This window comes from Papio anubis, chromosome 7 (assembly GCF_008728515.1).
Source record: "Papio anubis isolate 15944 chromosome 7, Panubis1.0, whole genome shotgun sequence".
Taxonomy (NCBI): Eukaryota; Metazoa; Chordata; class Mammalia; order Primates; family Cercopithecidae; genus Papio; species Papio anubis.
In genome coordinates, this window is record NC_044982.1 from 75070013 (window position 1) to 75087244 (window position 17232).

The 17232-nt window shown below is 39.0% G+C and overlaps 1 protein-coding gene and 1 long non-coding RNA gene across 3 annotated transcripts in view; one reads left to right on the forward strand and one right to left on the reverse strand.

The window, feature by feature from the left end:
- DTD2 (D-aminoacyl-tRNA deacylase 2) lies at positions 1-11732 on the forward strand. Of its 2 annotated transcripts, XM_021941101.2 has the most exons (4): positions 109-223; positions 2602-2650; positions 4464-4533; positions 9293-11732. In XM_021941101.2, exons 2-4 carry the CDS (start codon positions 2636-2638, stop codon positions 9616-9618), a joined length of 411 nt encoding a protein of 136 aa, XP_021796793.1. In that variant the 5' UTR covers positions 109-223; positions 2602-2635; the 3' UTR covers positions 9619-11732. The 2 variants fall into 2 exon arrangements, with proteins under 2 accessions (XP_003901734.1, XP_021796793.1); XM_003901685.5 differs by lacking the exon at positions 2602-2650 and having other exon boundaries at positions 1-223.
- The window catches only part of LOC103886177, a 24250-nt gene continuing 18347 nt past the window's right edge, over positions 11330-17232 (reverse strand). The window contains exon 3 of the long non-coding RNA XR_001904707.3: positions 11330-12125. This is a non-coding gene — a long non-coding RNA (uncharacterized LOC103886177). The remainder of the gene's footprint in view (positions 12126-17232) is intronic.

Genomic DNA, 17232 nt, shown 5'->3' on the forward strand with positions numbered 1-17232 from the left:
ATCGGGGCAGTCCCTTCGTCATGCCCCGCCCCGTCTGCGCCGCCTGCGCGTCGAGGAAGGGGCCTGCGACACGCGGCCCAGTAAGCGTCCGGCCGCGGCGCAAGCCTAAGCCATGGCTGAGACTAGCCGGATGCTTCAGGCCCGGGCGCTCCTGCAGCAGTGCCTGCACGCCCGGCTGCAAATTCGCCCAGCCGAAGGGGACGCCGCGGCCCAGTGGGTAGAGGTAACGTCAGCCCGGCAGCTCTCGTTATCCTCCGGCATGCGGGGCAGTTTTTTCCGCGTTATCTCGGTGACCCGTCTGCTCTGTGACTCTCTCTGAGACCGGCGGTCCGGCCGCGGGGATACCCGGTCAGCTTGACGCTGGCCGCAGTGGCCTGCCTGGCTGCGCTTGTCTTTTCGGTCCTGCATCACCGTTCCCCAGCGCCAGTTGTAGCCCCCGAGAGGAAGAGCGCGTCTCCCTTTTTGCGGGGACCACGGGGATTTGAAACTGAGTTCGGTGGACTTCGGGCCTTACTGTCTCAGACCCCTTGTAGCTCGTGGCCTATGCTGGTCGAGGGCAAGCTTGTAGGTCAGGTTTGCTGCAAGAGTTCATGATCTGCTTTAACTTACGCCTCAGATCGCGTTGAATTCCCCCTTATGTTGACTTGGTCTTAGCAAAGACGTGAGATTTCCTAAGAAACAACTGTTTTTCAAGAAGCCTTTTAAAAATTTTGACCTATTTCCAACTGAGAAAACAAAGACCACTACTTTTATAACAATGTTGCATTGTTATCAAACACATTTCTCCAAAGAATTTAAAACATTTATGTCACTATGAGTTCCTTCTACTTTCATACATACTTTCCTTTTTAAGACAGCCTGCCCCCACTGCATACAAAAACAAATAAAATTTTCTTTAAGGCCTCTGACGTAGTTTTGAAGTACGTTGAAATGTAAGAAAAAAATTAGTTCGTAATTAAGACTTTTGTAGACACTCAGAAACTTCAGTGTAGCAAAATCTCATTCGCTCATCTTTTCTGCTGAATTCGGTCCCAGATCTAGCATTAATTAAAACCATGTTAGTTATTTTATATATTTTTTAATTTTTTTTTTTTTTTTTTTTTTTTTTTTTTTTGAGATGAAGTCTTGATCTGTCGCCCAGGCTGGAGTGCAGTGGCACGATCTCGGCTCACTGCAACCTGCGCCTCGCAGGTTCAAGCAATTTTCCTTCCTCAGCCTCCCGAGTAGCTGGGACAACAGGAGCAAGGTACCACGCCCGGCTGATTTTTGTATTTTTAGTAGAGACGGGGTTTCGCCATTTTGGCCAGGCTTGTCTAGAACTGACCTCAGGTGATCCATTTGCCTCAGCCTCCCAAAGTGCTGGGATTACAGGCCTGAGCCACCGCGCCCGGCCTACTTATTATTTTAAATAGTACCAGTGAACTATTTGATATGTGGGTGATTATTCTAAAATCAGAATCTGTTGCCCTGTGCTAATTTGGAAATATAAGCATAGAAATCTCTGTATTCTTATCTCTCTCCCAGAAATTCATTTTTCTTATTTCTTCTTTTTGTCATGATTTTTTGTGAGGTCTTGATATCCTTATTTGAAATTTTATTATTGTATTTTGCCATCCTATCTAAAGAATTAACTGGCTGGGCACAGTAATCCCAGCACTTTGGGAGGCCGAGGCTGGCGGATCACTTGAGGTCAGGAGTTTGAGACCAGCCTGGCCAATATGGTGAAATCCCATCTCTACTGAAAATACAAAAATTAGCCAGGCTTGGTGGCGGGCACCTGTAATCCCAGCTACTCAGGAGGCTGAGGCAGGAGAATCTCTTGAACCCCGGAGGCGGAGGTTGCAGTGAGGGGAGATCCTGCCACTGCACTCCAGCCTGAGCCACAGAGTGAGACCTCCTTTCAAAAATAAATAATAAATAAAATAATTATCCTTTCTTTTTTTTTTTTTTTTGAGACGGAGTCTTGCTCTGTCGCCCAGGCTGGAGTGCAGTGGCGCGATCTCAGCTCACTGCAAGCTCTGCTTCCCGGGTTCACGCCATTCTCCTGCCTCAGCCTCCTGAGCACCTGGGACCACAGGCGCCCGCCACCACGCCCGGCTAATTTTTTGTATTTTCAGTACAGACGGGGTTTCACCATGCTAGCCAGGATGGTCTCAAACTCCTGACCTCGTGATCCGCCCGCCTAGGCCTCCCAAAGTGCTGGGATTACAGGTGTGAGCCACCGCGCCCGGCTGAATTACCCATTTTTATAGTTGCCTCCAGACACTATAAATAACAAACTATCAGTCATTTAGTTTCCTTCCATGCTTATTTATCTTTTTTATGTTTTTCAGGCTACATCTTCTTATGCAAAATCACATGTATTTTATTGCTGGCATCCAAACTATCAGTGTTTATAAACTTAAAAACTATTTTAAAGGCTTTCCCTTTCGCTCCTACCCACATAACTAAATTAAAGAGCTGACAAGTAATTTAGATGGTGAGAAAATGTAAATTCTTCTTATGTGTTCTCTACTGTTCTATTATTAAAAGTTCTGGTTTTTTTAGAAACAGCATTTTAATTGTCAAGATTTGAAGGTTACTTTCTTTGCTTGTTCTTAGTTTCATTCATTTAGAACTTTGCTGTCACAGACTAATGTTTTTGTTCCTGGTAAGTGAACTTTTTAAAGCTACAGTGAGAATTATCTGTATTTTTCTATATATTTGAAATGTTTTATACCAAAGAAGTTATATGGAAAGTGATTTTGACTTGAAGAGAAGTCACAACTTAAGATCTATTATGGAATAAATGAAAGGGAAAGACCTTAATGAGGAGATAATGTTAGTGGAAAGAACAGTTATCATTGTGCAAATAATTAGGTATTTAATTCTGACATTGCATGTGTCCAAATATAAATATCCTTAAGATTTTGATTCATGACAAAAACAATAGTAGTGGAGAGGCCTGTGACAATAGTGCAAATACCTATAATAACTTGCCAGCTTCTTAAAGGTATGCATTGGAGGCCCTTGCCTATTGTTTCAGTAGCACAATTGCACTTTTTAAGACTCACTTCTTTTCCAGGTAAATCAAGTGTGAGTGCAGAGCTGCATTTACATGTATCTAGAAAATTCTTTGGATAACACATAGAGCCTGGAACATATAGTTGAATGTTAATGCAATCAACAGATAAATTGAATCCCTATCATGTACAAAACAGCCTGTAAAGTGCTTTGGAAGTTAAAATGTGAAATAAATTGTGCCTCTGCCCTTAAATTTATTTTTACATACTCATTTAATAAACACTAATATAGCACTTACTGTGAACCAGGCACTGTTTTTAAGTACTTTATAAATATTAACTCATTTAATCTTCCTAATAGCTCCTGGAGTCAAGGTTAATTTACAGAATCAAAAAATCTAATGATTCACTCAGAAGCAGAATCAAAGTCACTATTCAAATGTCTCTTTTCTGTATAGTCTCTGTCCTACAAGATCTAAGAAATATCCAAGTCATTATGTAAAATAAATAAGCCTATATTTCTGATAACAACCAACCTTTTAATGTAGAACTTATTATCACAAATGCAATTTTCAGGTCCCTATCATGTTTATTTAAAGCATTAACAACAAATAATAATAATTGGACAGTTTCCTGGAGTTTATAGAAATAGAATCAGACCATTATTTTCATTATCTGTAAGTAAATGGATTAGGGGAAATAAAGAGAGATGATGTCAAAAGATATCAGTCACATGTTGTTTATCCATCAGCTGTATCTGGTATAATGTAAATTCACTTGGCATTGAATAAATGGGGCCCAGCAAATGAAATGTTTCTAAGTCTGTCACCCTTACTTGGGAAAAGGCTGCTTGATTGTTTTAATGATTTTGATTAGAAATAAATGTTTGAAGGTATAACTTGTCTTCACTGCTCTTTGCTATATTTTAAACTTAATTCTTTTTTTTTTTTTTCGAGATGGAATCTCTCTCTCTCGCCCAGGCTGGAGTGCAGTGGCACGATCTTGGCTCACTGCAAGCTCCGCCTCCTGGGTTCATGCCATTCTCCTGCCTCAGCCTCCCGAGTAGCTGGGACTACAGGTGCCCGCCACCTCGCCCGGCTAGTTTTTTGTATTTTTAGTAGAGACGAGGTTTCACCGTGTTAGCCAGGATGGTCTTGATCTCCTGACCTCGTGATCCGCCCACCTCGGCCTCCCAAAGTGCTGGGATTACAGGCATGAGCTACCGCGCCCTGCCTTAAACTTAATTTTTGAAAGAAATAACAACCAATGACTGAAACTTGAAAAATATTTTGTTTTCTCACATGAGAAATCTTTTGTAAAGTTCATTTTCTGTGCTTTTAACCTCTATGTCTATAATATTAATAGTTGTGAAACTGTACCCATTTAGCCCTGTATCTTTTTTAGCCCTGTATCTTTATAGATATTGTTGTAATCTGAGTTTACTGTGGTGATTTCTCATAGGTCCAAAGAGGATTGGTGATCTACGTGTGCTTTTTCAAGGGAGCTGATAAAGAAATTCTTCCCAAAATGGGTATGTGTTTGACTTTGTTTCTTTTTTAAGAGTGAGAGGCCAAGCGTGGTGCTCACATTTGTAATTCTCAACACGTTGGGAGGCCAAGGCAGGTGGATTACTTGAACCCAGGAGTTAGAAGCTGGCCTGGGCAACATAGTAAGACCTCTTCTCTATAGAAAATAAACAAAAGTAGCTGGGCATGGTGACTTGTGCCTATGGTCCTAGCTACTTAGGAGGCTGAGGCTGGAAGATTGCTTGAGGCCAGGAAGTCGAGGCTGCAGTAAGCTAAGATGGTGCCCCTGCACTCCAGCCTGGGCAACAGAGTGAGACCCTGTCTCAAAAAAAAAAAAAAAGATAGTGAGAAAGAACAGTAATAGACAAATGAACCAGAAGGGACAAGAAGCACAATCTTTTTCCTTCCCTTTTATTTTTAAAATAATAAATAATAATTTTACATATTCATGGGATACAAAGTGATATTTTAATACTGTATACAATGTATAACAATCAAACCAGATATGCATTATCTCAAACATTTGTTATTTGTGTTGTGAACATTTAATATCCTTTCTTCTAGTCTTTTGACAGTATATAATAAATTATAGTTAGCCATATTCATCCTACAGTGCTGCAGAACACCAGAACTCATTCCTCCTATCTAGCTGTAATTTTGTATCCATTAACCAATCCCTGCCCATCCTAAGATGCACAATCTTAAACTGTGCTGATGTTATTAATTACTGAATTCTATCTAGTGTTATTGGCCTTAGCTATTTGCCTGTTTCAAAGTTTAAAGTAAGCAAGTATGGTGAAATTCTTTTAAAACATCTGCAGCATTTCAGGTGACTTACAGATTGATGTAGAAGAGTGTACATAAAAACACATATACACAATGCACTTCAGCCAAGGATACAGAAAATTCTTGGAAGTAGGGTGGTCACACAGGGAGAAACAGATGCTGCATTTCTTAATATAGTTTCCTTTATCCCCCAGAGCCCCTAACAGAGGCAGTAGATGACGCTGTATATACAAGATGTGGGTCTCATCAAACCTGGACAACTCAAGTTTATATCATTATTATGGAAGAATTTACATTAGCCCTGTATGCCCTTTTTTGTGGAAATAAGTATAGATATAAGGTTCTCCTGGGTCTTGAGCCAAATTCAGTGTCATCACAGCCACACTTCCTCCAAGGACATGGAAAATAGAGTCAATGTTCAGGGATCTCTGAACACTAATTTATCTACCTGCAGCTTTCTGGTTTCCTGGATAGGCTATAGCACTGTATAGTGATATGTATATATACACTATCTCACATGGCTATAGTATTTCATGTGATAATTACATAGGTTCAGATATACCAAATCAAATCATATACCCTTTCAGGACACTATTTGGATATAAGGATTATATCCACAAACAAGCATACATACAAACTTGAAAGAAAAGAAGCTATCCTTAAGGTTGGGAACAGGTTGTATTCTCTTCATTAGTAAAGGACAGCATCCATTAGTTGGATTAATAATAAATATTAATTATACAAATGGGCAGTTGAAGCTTACAGAAGTTAACCTAGAAGAGCTTCAAGGGCAAATAGGCCAATGAGGAAGAGCTTGGACAAAAAGCTAAAATTTTTAGTAACATATCAAACATGTCTGACAACTTTGTCAAAAGATGAAAACCAGACTTAAGAGACTATGCTAGGTGAGAATGGAAAGCCAGTAACTGCAATAGTTTGAAATTTGAATCCAGAAGATAATAAGGAACCTCTGAAGGGTTAAGAACAGAATGTTCTGGTCTGAAGAAGGAAAAAAAAAAAGAGAGAGGCCGGGCGCTGTGGCTTACTCCTGTAATCCCAGCACTTTGGGAGGCCAAGGCAGGCATATCACGAGGTCAGGAGATCAAGACCATCCTGGCTAACATGGTGAAACCCTGCCTTTACTAAAAATACCAAAAAATTAGCGGGGCGTGGTGGTGGGCGCCTGTAGTCCCAGCTACTCAGAAGGCTGAGGTAGGAGAATGGTGTGAACCCAGGAGGCGGAGGTTGCAGTGAGCCGAGATCACACTACTGCCCTCCAGCCTGGGTGACAGAGCAAGACTCCATCTCAAAAAAAAAAAAAAAAAAAACATAATGTAATGAGGACTCCTATTATAGAGAACAATTTGTCAGATCCTAATGCTGGAGTGTTAGACAGTCTGTCCACTTTCCTAAATTAATATTTTGCTTTGGATTAAATCTTTTTTGGTCCATAAAAAAATAGAAACCTTCAAAAACAGGAAAGAAAGTTTTTGTCATTCTGACTTAAGATTGACTTCGTAAAGTTGTCTTATGGAGTCTCAAATGGTTCTTCATCATAATAGTATGAAATATGCCTAGTACATCCAAACTGCATGTTGTTTTATAGTGATTAAATCCTGTGCGCTTCCATATCTGTCTTTGTGAGTTCACTTTAAATACATGCATAAGATTGTAGTGAATTTAAAACACCAAGGAGGTCCACCCTAACTCTTGTAGCGGATAGTCTAACACTAACACATGATTTTTTATATCATGATTTTCAGTAAAGAAATATATGACTCTAAGAATCACATTCTACTCATTTGAGTTGTAAGCAAAGTAAGTCCATCTATTATTAATAGTATTAGCTTGTACTTCACTGTATTCCAGTAGGCTAAGTAAGTCAATGTGATGGAATTCTCTGAAGCCTCACCTCATATTTATGATATAGATTCAGATATTTCCAATCAAAGCATATATCCCTTGAGAATATAATAACCAGTTATATCCACAAAATCTGAAATAGCATAGCTAACATAGAGATGTATAGAATCTTCCTCCATTCACCTTCAATATAATTGGACTGAGGGCCAGAAACCTGTCAAAGCTTAATATCCCATATACATCATTAGAGATACTTGATTGATAACCTATTTTAGGATATTTCAGTTTCCAACATGCCATTAATTCATTGTCTCATTTTAATTCTACTTACTGGTTCTACATTGTATTTATCTACATACTGATATATGTATACCAACAGCATTAACTGAAATCTCAGTTATAGCCAGTAGAGGGAGGTACGTGGAAATATAATAAATTGTAGCATTATCTCTGAGGCCTGTTATTCCAAAATTGCCTATTTACTCTGTCACTAGCCTGAGGCCTAGATAGCTAGATAGTGATTTTGAGTGGAATGAAGTGCTCTGGAAAGTTTCCTTACAAGCAGTCAGTAAAGACTGCTGGCTAAACAGCAAAGTCCTATTTGTGATAGAGAAAACTAGAGGTAAGTAAAAATAAATGTTAAGTGAAAATTGATGATGCTTAATGCCTAGCTTAGAAATTCATTTGGGTGTTCACCTTGGCAGGTTTTTACCAGATTAATTCCATGATTTGTAGAGAGGGGTAACAATATGAATATTTACTACAGACCCTCTAATAATTAAAACCGTTAACTACCCCGACAGAAAGCATACCTTTTAAAGCCTAATTTGAGGACAGGTGTCTTGAAGTTTATATAGTTCCTTCTACCATTTGCCCTCTCAGGACTATGCTTTGCAAACAGAAGTCAGGTACACCTTTATAGAGGTAGGGAGACCCTAGGTCTATTTATATTAGATACTTCCTTTGCTTATTGTTTCAAAAATGGTTAATGTTGAGGTATAAAGGCTTTCTAAGTTTAGACTTTTAGCTATATATGGATACTTATTGTGGTTTCAACACTTCTTATTAGCTATAAGAAATCTCATGAATGCTATGCAAATAATATCACGTTTTCTTATATGTATATGTATATGTTTTTATTTACTTTTTCAGTTATAACAATGAATTTCTGATGATTCTTGCTTTCACCTTTACCCTTCTCTCATGAGTTATATTTATAAAATAATTAGTCCATGTTAATATTGCCTTTAAGGTTATTAAACAACAAAATTGGCTGGTTTATAATGGGATTGAAACAGGAACCTTTGTCTCTGCTTAGAACTCTTGGCAACTAAGTTTAAAATAATAACTGCACTAAAATTTTTATTTGATATTCCATTATAAAGAAAAATTTAGCTGGGTGCGTTGACTCACGCCTGTAATCCCAACACTTTGGGAGGCCGAGGTGGGTGGATCATGAGGTCAGGAGATCGAGACCAGCCTGGCTAGTACAGTGAAACCCCGTCTCTACTAAAAATACACAAAATTAGCCGGGCGTGGTGGCACACGCCTGTAGTCCCAGCTACTCGGGAGGCTGAGGCAGGAGAATCACTTGAACCCAGGAGGCGGAGGTTGCAGTGAGCTGAGATCGCGCCATTGCACTCAAGCCTGGGCAACAGAGCGAGACTCTGTCTCTAAATAAATAAATCAAGCAAGCAAGCAGAATTTGGTTTAAGGAGGAGTTACCCTTGTACTTTTCCAGTGGGATTTACTTACTAAATAAAAGGAACATGAAAGTAAAATCTTCTCATGTATTCCCCCAGGGGAACAATATTTGAGGTTCCAGTGTACAGTTAATTCTTTAGACCTTTCTGGATGAACTTACTGTTAGGTGATCTTAACTGCCAATTCAGATTTAAAATATCATACCGTTTTCTGCATGAAAATTGCTTTATTTTTCATGCTTAGATTATTTAGCTTAGTGAAGCAGTATTTTAAATCTAAATAGAGACTTTGGGTTAGAGGCATGAGCTGACAAACTGAATTTTAAACATGAGATTTGCTGACTAAAAACTTGATGCTTTTCTTCATGTTTGTTTTTCACTTTAAAATGTTTTGCCTTTCTTCCTCACCCAGTTAATACACTGTTAAATGTGAAATTAAGTGAGACAGAAAATGGCAAGCATGTCTCTATATTGGATCTACCTGGCAACATTCTTATTATCCCTCAAGCTACCCTTGGAGGAAGACTAAAAGGAAGAAACATGCAATATCACTCTAACTCTGGAAAAGAAGAAGGGTTGGAACTTTACTCTCAATTTGTGACGCTATGTGAAAAAGAAGTAGCTGCTAATAGCAAGTGTGCTGAAGCTGGGGTTGTAGTGGAACATGGCACTTACGGGAACAGGCAGGTGTTAAAGCTGGACACCAACGGACCATTCACACACTTAATTGAGTTTTGAAAATGAAAAGCTAGTTTCTATAGCTGTTTTCTGGTATGAAATGATCTAAAGTATAATTAGATTTTCTTTCCCTTCATCTTGAATGTACTAATCTTCAGCATTTTTAGACAAGAAAATCTTGAGTTTCATATGTAACTCTGCACCTGCTAATTGGATGACTTTGCCAAGTCACTTAGACTCTGGATCTCAGTCACTTTTGGTCCTACATTCCTCTACCCTTCTACTTGAAAATTTGAAATACGCTGTCTATTCACTTCATAGTCATTAAGGAAATGTTCTTAATTTGTTTTTGTTTTTGTTTTTGTTTTGAGACGGAGTCTCACTCTGTTGCCAGGCTGGAGTGCAGTGGCGCAATCTTGGCTCACTGCAACCTCCGCCTCCCGGGTTCAAGCGATTCTCCTGCCTCAGCCTCCCAAGTAGCTGGGATTACAGGCGCATACCACCATGCCCAGATAATTTTTTTGTATTTTTAGTAGAGATGGGGTTTCACCGTGTTGGCCAGATGGTCTTGATCTCCTGACCTCGTGATCCGCCCACCTTGGCCTCCCAAAGTGCTGGGACTACAGGTGTGATCCACCATGCCCGGCCTCTTAATTGTTTTTAAAAAATTATGTACATCTTGAGTATTTTGCTATGAAGAGAGTCATGCAAACAAGAAAAACACATTTCTTATACCATCAAATTTGTATAACATGTAATAAAAATAACTATTTGTATTAATATTAGGTAAACTGCAGCACAACCCAATTATTACTTTGTTAATTTTGTTTACTATTTCAGTTTTCTATATTCCCATATGTAAGTCACCATTTCTTTTAATATGCATGAAAATGTAATATAAGGCCAAGTGTGGTGGCTCATGCCTATCATCCCAGCACTTTGGGAGGCCGAGGTGGGAGGATCACTTGAGCCCAGGAGTTTGAGACCAGCCTGGGCAGAATAGCAAGACCCAGTCTCTAACATATATATATATATATATATGTAATATAAAGGTGTTATTGTGTGCTATATTACTTTCCAGGGACATCCAAATGTTTTACATTACTTTAAGAATCTTTACTTGATATAAGAACAAAGTATAAGGGTTTAAAAGTTGTTTTTATTAAACATACTATATAAGTGGGTTAATGGTCTATTTCTCAGTTTTTACCAGAACCATGTGTCTCACTTTTTGTCTTTGCTTTTTAAAGAACTAGTTCATGAAATTAGTGTTACTTCATAAATTGTTTAAGAAGTTCCTTTCCCATTGAATTAGATTGCTATAAAAGGGAGAAAAGGGGAAACTTCCCATAAGAATAGTTTGAAAACAAATTGACTTGTTCATTTCCATATTATCTGCTTGATGATATGGAGCCAGTGTCAATTTTTCTGTTAGTGAATGTTTTGAACTAGATGTTTGTTCCCATCCCCAAAATGTATATGTTGAAGCTCTTATCAGTGTGATGGTATCTGGAGATGGGGCTCCTCCAACTATTCCATCCCACAACACCCCCGCCTGAGGACACAGCGGGAAGGTGACTGTCTATAAGCCAGAAAGAAAGTAGTCACCAGAAACAGACCATGCGGACACCTTGAGCTTGAACTTCTAACCCCCAGAACTGTGAGGAAATAAATTTCTGTTGTTTAAACCACCCAGTCCGATGGTATTTTGTTAGGGCAGTCTGAGCTAGGACAGTGATGTAAGATAGACAGCTAGTAAGGTAAACTTTTCAAAGGCAAGAAAGGAAGATATGCAAGAAATTGAAAGAATAAGTCAGTAAGAGGTAGTATTCAGTTTTGGCAAACTCCTCTGACTTGAGTTGAAAAGGCTTTTTTTTTTTTTAGAGTAAAAACCAAATAACTAATTCTAATTGACAAAAAAAAAGGTAAACAAACATCCTAAATAGCTGCTGAAATTTCCATGTGTCTTATAGTTTCTTTAGGTCTGTGTTCCTAAGATGCTTAAAATTTTATCATGAAAAAATCCTATTTTCTCTATACCCTTCCTGAACTATTCTATTTTGGAACTAAGAATCAATAAGTGGCTTGGTAATGAGCTCATTGTCCTTCACTTTTGCTTTATTGATTCATGATACACTTATTGAAATGTAATAAACTATTCATAAACTGGCAAACTCCAATTGTCTCATAGTTTCTCCAAAGAGGTATGTACGTCTTTCAAAAAGATAATGTTACCGATTTTAAACCATTTTGATTTTATGTCTAGGTGAAATGCTGACTCATAGCCCTTGATTGCTGTTTTAGAGTTCAGGCAATCCTCTTTAAAAAAATGTGCTTGAGGTACCAGGGGAGAATAACAGTTTCAAGTACATGAAGGGTTATTAAGCAGAAGATGATAGACATCTTTGCTTAATTTCCAGAGAAGCTACAACAAGGGAAAAGGCAAATGAAGTTGTGGATATGAAAATAACTGTACCTTGGCTTTCTGTAGCTCTTCTGGCCAAAGGTGCTCAAAGAATCTTCAATAGATATTTTATCTTCACAGTATATGTATGATGAGGATAGCGCTGTGGAAAGTAAGACGATGCTTAAGGAATTTTCCCAAGGTCACACAAGAGGGAGGACTAATTTCTATTTTCTTGACTTTCTTGTAGTGACAGTTGTTAAAAATTGAAATTGGGCCGGGCGCGGTGGCTCACGCATGTAATCCCAGCACTTTGGGAGTCTGAGGCGGGTGGATCATGAGGTCAGGAGATCAAGACCATCCTGGCTAACACGGTGAAACCCCGTCTCTACTAAAAATACAAAAAATTAGCTGGGCGTGGTGGTTGGCGCCTGTAGCCCCAGCTACTTGGGAGGCTGAGGCAGGAGAATCAATGGAACCCAGGAGACAGAGATTACAGTGAGCTGAGATTGTGCCACTGCACTCCAGCCTAGGCAAGAGAGCAAGACTCCGTATCAAAAAAAAAAAAAAAAAAATTGAAATTGATCTTGATAAAGGCTTAGCATCTCTCAATGTGGATCACTTGAGAAACAATAGCCAATAAATTGGTTTATTTACTAAATTAGGAGCAGACAGCGTTGCACCTAATTTAGGTGCTTTCTGCCTCTATTTTTCTAAGATTATAGAATGTTTCAAATATAACCATATCCATTGTGTATAATCCATTGTGTAAAATCCATGGATATGGATATGTGTATAAGACACAATGGATATGGTTGTAATAGCTTGAGTACCTTCATATAAAGTAAAATCAAACATACTTTTACCATTCTTTCATGAGTTCAAGTCATAAAAGAAGGTATACCATTTATGAATAATATCTGTACTAATGATTTCTTGACTCCATAATGAAAGAACTAAATTTATCAGATATCAATACTATAAAATCCTTCATGCCACTTGTTTTAAAGAAGAATTCACATTGATGTTATAATAGAACAATGTCCTGTCAGATTTTTACTATCTGTGATTAACATTGCAGAGGACCTGATTTGTTATATTATAGTTAAATATATAGCAAAAAAAAAAAAAAAAATGAAATTCCAATGTACTTAGAAGTGTCTTGCCTATTAATTTATTGAAATAAGACTAGTTTCTTAAAGGGAAGAACTACTAGAAAAGTAACATTTTCATTTTGAAGCCATCCCTTGGTGATGACTTTAAACAGTTATTTTGATAGTTTCATAACTATTCTCCCTACCTCCTATTTCTCCCATCCCTATTCCTTTTCAGACCATCTCCAAGGTTATATTCCCAGAACATATCTTTCTCTATGATACTCTACTTCTTAGAAACTTTTATAACTCCTCTTTATCGACAGGAGAAAGTCTAATCTTCTGAGGTTGGCATCAACATTCTCTATGCACCTCACCTTAGGAGTGAATGAAATCACTCAAGGAGATCTGTAGAGGACTAACATCAGAATCTTAAGAAATAACATGTAAAGAAACGGCAAAGTATGAGAGGCCAGAGGAGACGATAGAGATTTCAGAGAGAGAACCAGAAAAGCGCATTGGTTTTTTTTGTTGTTTAATTTTTTGTTAATTTAAGTTCTAGGGTACATGTGCACAACGTGCAGGTTTGTTACATATGTATACATGTGCCATGTTGGTGTGCTGCACCCATTAACTCGTTATTTACATTAGGTATTTCTCCTAATGCTAGCCCTCACCCCTCCCCCAACCCCACGACAGGCCCCACTGTGTGATGTTCCCCACCCTGTGTCCAAGTGTTCTCATTGTTCAATTCCCACCTATGAGTGAGAACACGTGGTGTTTGGTTTTCTGTCTTTGCGATAGTTTGCTGAGAATGATGATTTCCAGCTTCATCCATGTCCCTACAAAGGACACGAACTCATCCTTTTTTATGGCTGCATAGTATTCCATGGTGTATATGTGCCACATTTTCTTAATCCAGTCTGTCACTGATGGACATTTGGGTTGATTCCAAGTCTTGGCTATTGTGAATAGTGCCGCAATAAACATACGTGTGCATGTGTCTTTATAGCAGCATGATTTATAATCCTTTGGGTATATCCCCAGTAATGGGATGGCTGAGTCAAATAGTATTTCTAGTTCTAGATCCCTGAGGAGTCGCCACGCTGTCTTCCACAATGGTTGAACTAGTGATTTTTTCTTGTAAATAAGTTCTTTGTAGATTCTGGATATTAGCCCGAAAAGCGCATTGTTAAACAAATTCATTCAAGATGTAAACAGTGATGAAGTCAGTGCCAATTAACAGAAAAATTGGATGCAATTGAATGTTTTCACAGCAGACAGGGAACTGGGATATTTGCAATAGTTAATAGTAGAGTTTCTTAATCATTTGTCCTGGGGTGGAGTGTCTCAAAGTGTGTCCTTGTACTGGAATCGCCTGTTAAGATGCAGTTTTCTGGGACCATCCCAAACATACTAAACTAGAATCTCAGCAGTTAAAATCTGTCTAGTCACCAGTCTCCCCACAAGATAATTCTTGTGTACACTGGAATCCCAGAACCACTGTTACCCAGAATGAAGCCCAGACTTCTAAAGCTCTTATCATGGTTTATAATCTGGCTCCAGCTCAACTTTGTAACCTTTTCTCCCACTACTCCCCTATAAAAATTTTCCAGTATAGCCCTATTTGTATTTTTCTTAGATCATACCCTTACCTAACTTGCCCTTTTCTCTACTCTAAATCCATCGTTACTCAGGCTCTTCTGACCCCATAGTAATTTCTGCTGCTGCTACCACCTTTGGCATTATGATTGTGCCACTCTTGATAGTTGTTATATATTTTATAAGATTAAGTACTTCGGCTTTAATTTTTTATACTAATGTGTCGACTGCAAGAGAATAAATGATATCGGGCATTTAGAGAGTATAATGGTAGGCAGACATAGTACAGTGTGTTAGTATACATAGTACAGTGTGTTTACACTGTATTATATCTGCCTACTATTATACTGTCTAAGCCCTGTCTCTACTAAAAATACAAAAATTAGACGGGATTGGTGGCAGGCGTCTATAATCCCAGCTACTTGGGAGGCTGAGGCAGGACAATCACTTGAACCTGGGAGGCAGAGGTTGCAGTGAGTCAAGATGGTGCTACTGCACTCCAGCCTGGGCGACAGTGCAAAACTCTGTCTCAAAATAAGAAAAGAAAAGGAAAAACCTATATTTGAGTATTTTCATTAAGCAAACTTTTTATGACACAAAAATATCTTTGTTTACAAATATGAATTTTGATGAAACAAGCTTTACTAAAACCCTTCTATATTTAATCACAAAATAAAGCAGTTCTGTGGGATACATCACAAAGAGCCAACTTTGAGATAAATATGACCCTACTTCTTTTTACTGGACTTTTCCATGTGAATGAATTCTTCACACTGGGTTAGTCAGCATTTTTCTCTTAAGAAGCTTAATAAAATTTGACCTATTACATCAGCCTTTTATCTGAATGCGAAAAGAAGAATTTATGTGGAGAATGCACCACACCCTGTATAACAGTATCTGAGAACCATTAGCTATTATTGCCATAAACATTTGAGGTTGAAAAAGTAATCGTGGGCTTTTTTTTTTTTTTTAAAGGGAAGGTATGGAGTTTTTAAAGAAAATGTCTGATCATACTAGCAAAAATGTAACCCTTGGCCCCAGCTTTGAGAGACTGTTTACTTCAGCCTTGTACTAATGTAGATAGGCTAAGGCACACTTTCTATTCCTGGCTTTCTTCTGATTTCCTTAGCAGCCCCAAGGTTGCTATGAGCAAACATGATCACCCTTAAAGTTTAGTTTGCGCAATGCCTGCACTATCTTTTCTTCTGATTACATCCTGAAAGGCCTCAGGGCTTTTATTTATTTCTTTTTTTTTTTTTTTTCCTCTTTTGAGACACAGTCTCACTGTCACCTAGGCTGGAGTGATCTCAGTGTGATCTTGGCTCACTGCAACCTCTGCCTCCAGGATTCATGCGATTCTCCTGCCTCAGCCTCCCAAGTAGCTGGGATTACAGGTGACCACCACCATGCCTGGCTAATTTGGCTTTTTTTGCTTTTTGTTTTTTTGTTTTTTTGAGACAGAGTCTCACTCTGTTGCCTAGCCTGGAGTGCAATGGTGTGATCTCGGCTCACTGCAACCTCCACCTCCCAAGTTCAAGTGATTCCCCTGCCTTAGCCTCCTGAGTAGTTGGGATTGCAGATATGGGCCACCATGCCTAGCTAATTTTTGTATTTTTTTAGTAGAGATGGGGTTTCAGCATGTTGGTCAGGCTGGTCTCAAACTCCTGACCTCATGATCCGACCACCTTGGCCTCCCAAAGCGCTGGGATTACAGGCATGAGCCACCGCGCCCGGCCTAATTTTGTATTTTTTGTAGACACAGGGTTTCTTTTTCTTTCTTTTTATTATTATTATTACACTTTACATTCTAGGGCATATGTGCACAACATGCAGGTTTGTCACATATGTATACATGTGCCATGTTGGTGTGCTGCACCCATTAACTTGTCATTTACATTAGGCATATCTCCTAATGCTATCCCTCCCACTTCCCCCCAACCCCATGACAGGCCCCAGTGTGTGATATCCCCATTCTGAGACACGGGGTTTCACCATGTTGACCAGGCTGGTATCGAACTCTGGACCTCAAGTGATCCACCCCACCTCAGCCTCGCAAGTATTGGGATTACAAGCATGAGCCACCCCACCTGGCCACAGGGCTTTTGTTTCTTTTCATTATATACATATTTGCCTTTTAAAACCTGGATGTTGAAAATCTAAGGTTTGCTTAATACTGCATAATGGATACTTGCTTTCCACTTAAATGTTGTAGTCTTTATAATCTGCAGGTCAGCAGTGTAGCTGGGGGCTGTGTGAAATGTTTAAGATATGATCACCAGCGCCAAGGAGTTTACCATTTAGTAGGGGACACATTATCCACAAAAATGCACTAGGTAGCATGTGGTCTCTGATGTCTGGACAATGCTGTCAGTGAGTTTTATTAAAAAAATAGCTGCAGAAGGAGAAGACACTTTTGGCTGGCATAGGAAATCTTCCTTAAAAAATGCATTGCTGGCCAGGTGTGGTAATCCCAGCACTTTGGGAAGCCAAGGCAAGAGGATCACTTGAGCCCAGGAGTTCAAGACCAACCTGGGCAACACAGTGAGATCTTGTCTCAACAAAACAAACAAAAAA

Bases quoted from the DNA above. Each gene is read 5' to 3' on its own strand.
- DTD2 (XM_003901685.5), top strand. From the start codon at position 113: ATGGCTGAGACTAGCCGGATGCTTCAGGCCCGGGCGCTCCTGCAGCAG. The intron at 224-4,463 runs GTAACGTCAGCC...GATTTCTCATAG, and splicing joins CCGCGGCCCAGTGGGTAGAG to GTCCAAAGAGGATTGGTGAT. The intron at 4,534-9,292 runs GTATGTGTTTGA...TTCCTCACCCAG, and splicing joins AGAAATTCTTCCCAAAATGG to TTAATACACTGTTAAATGTG.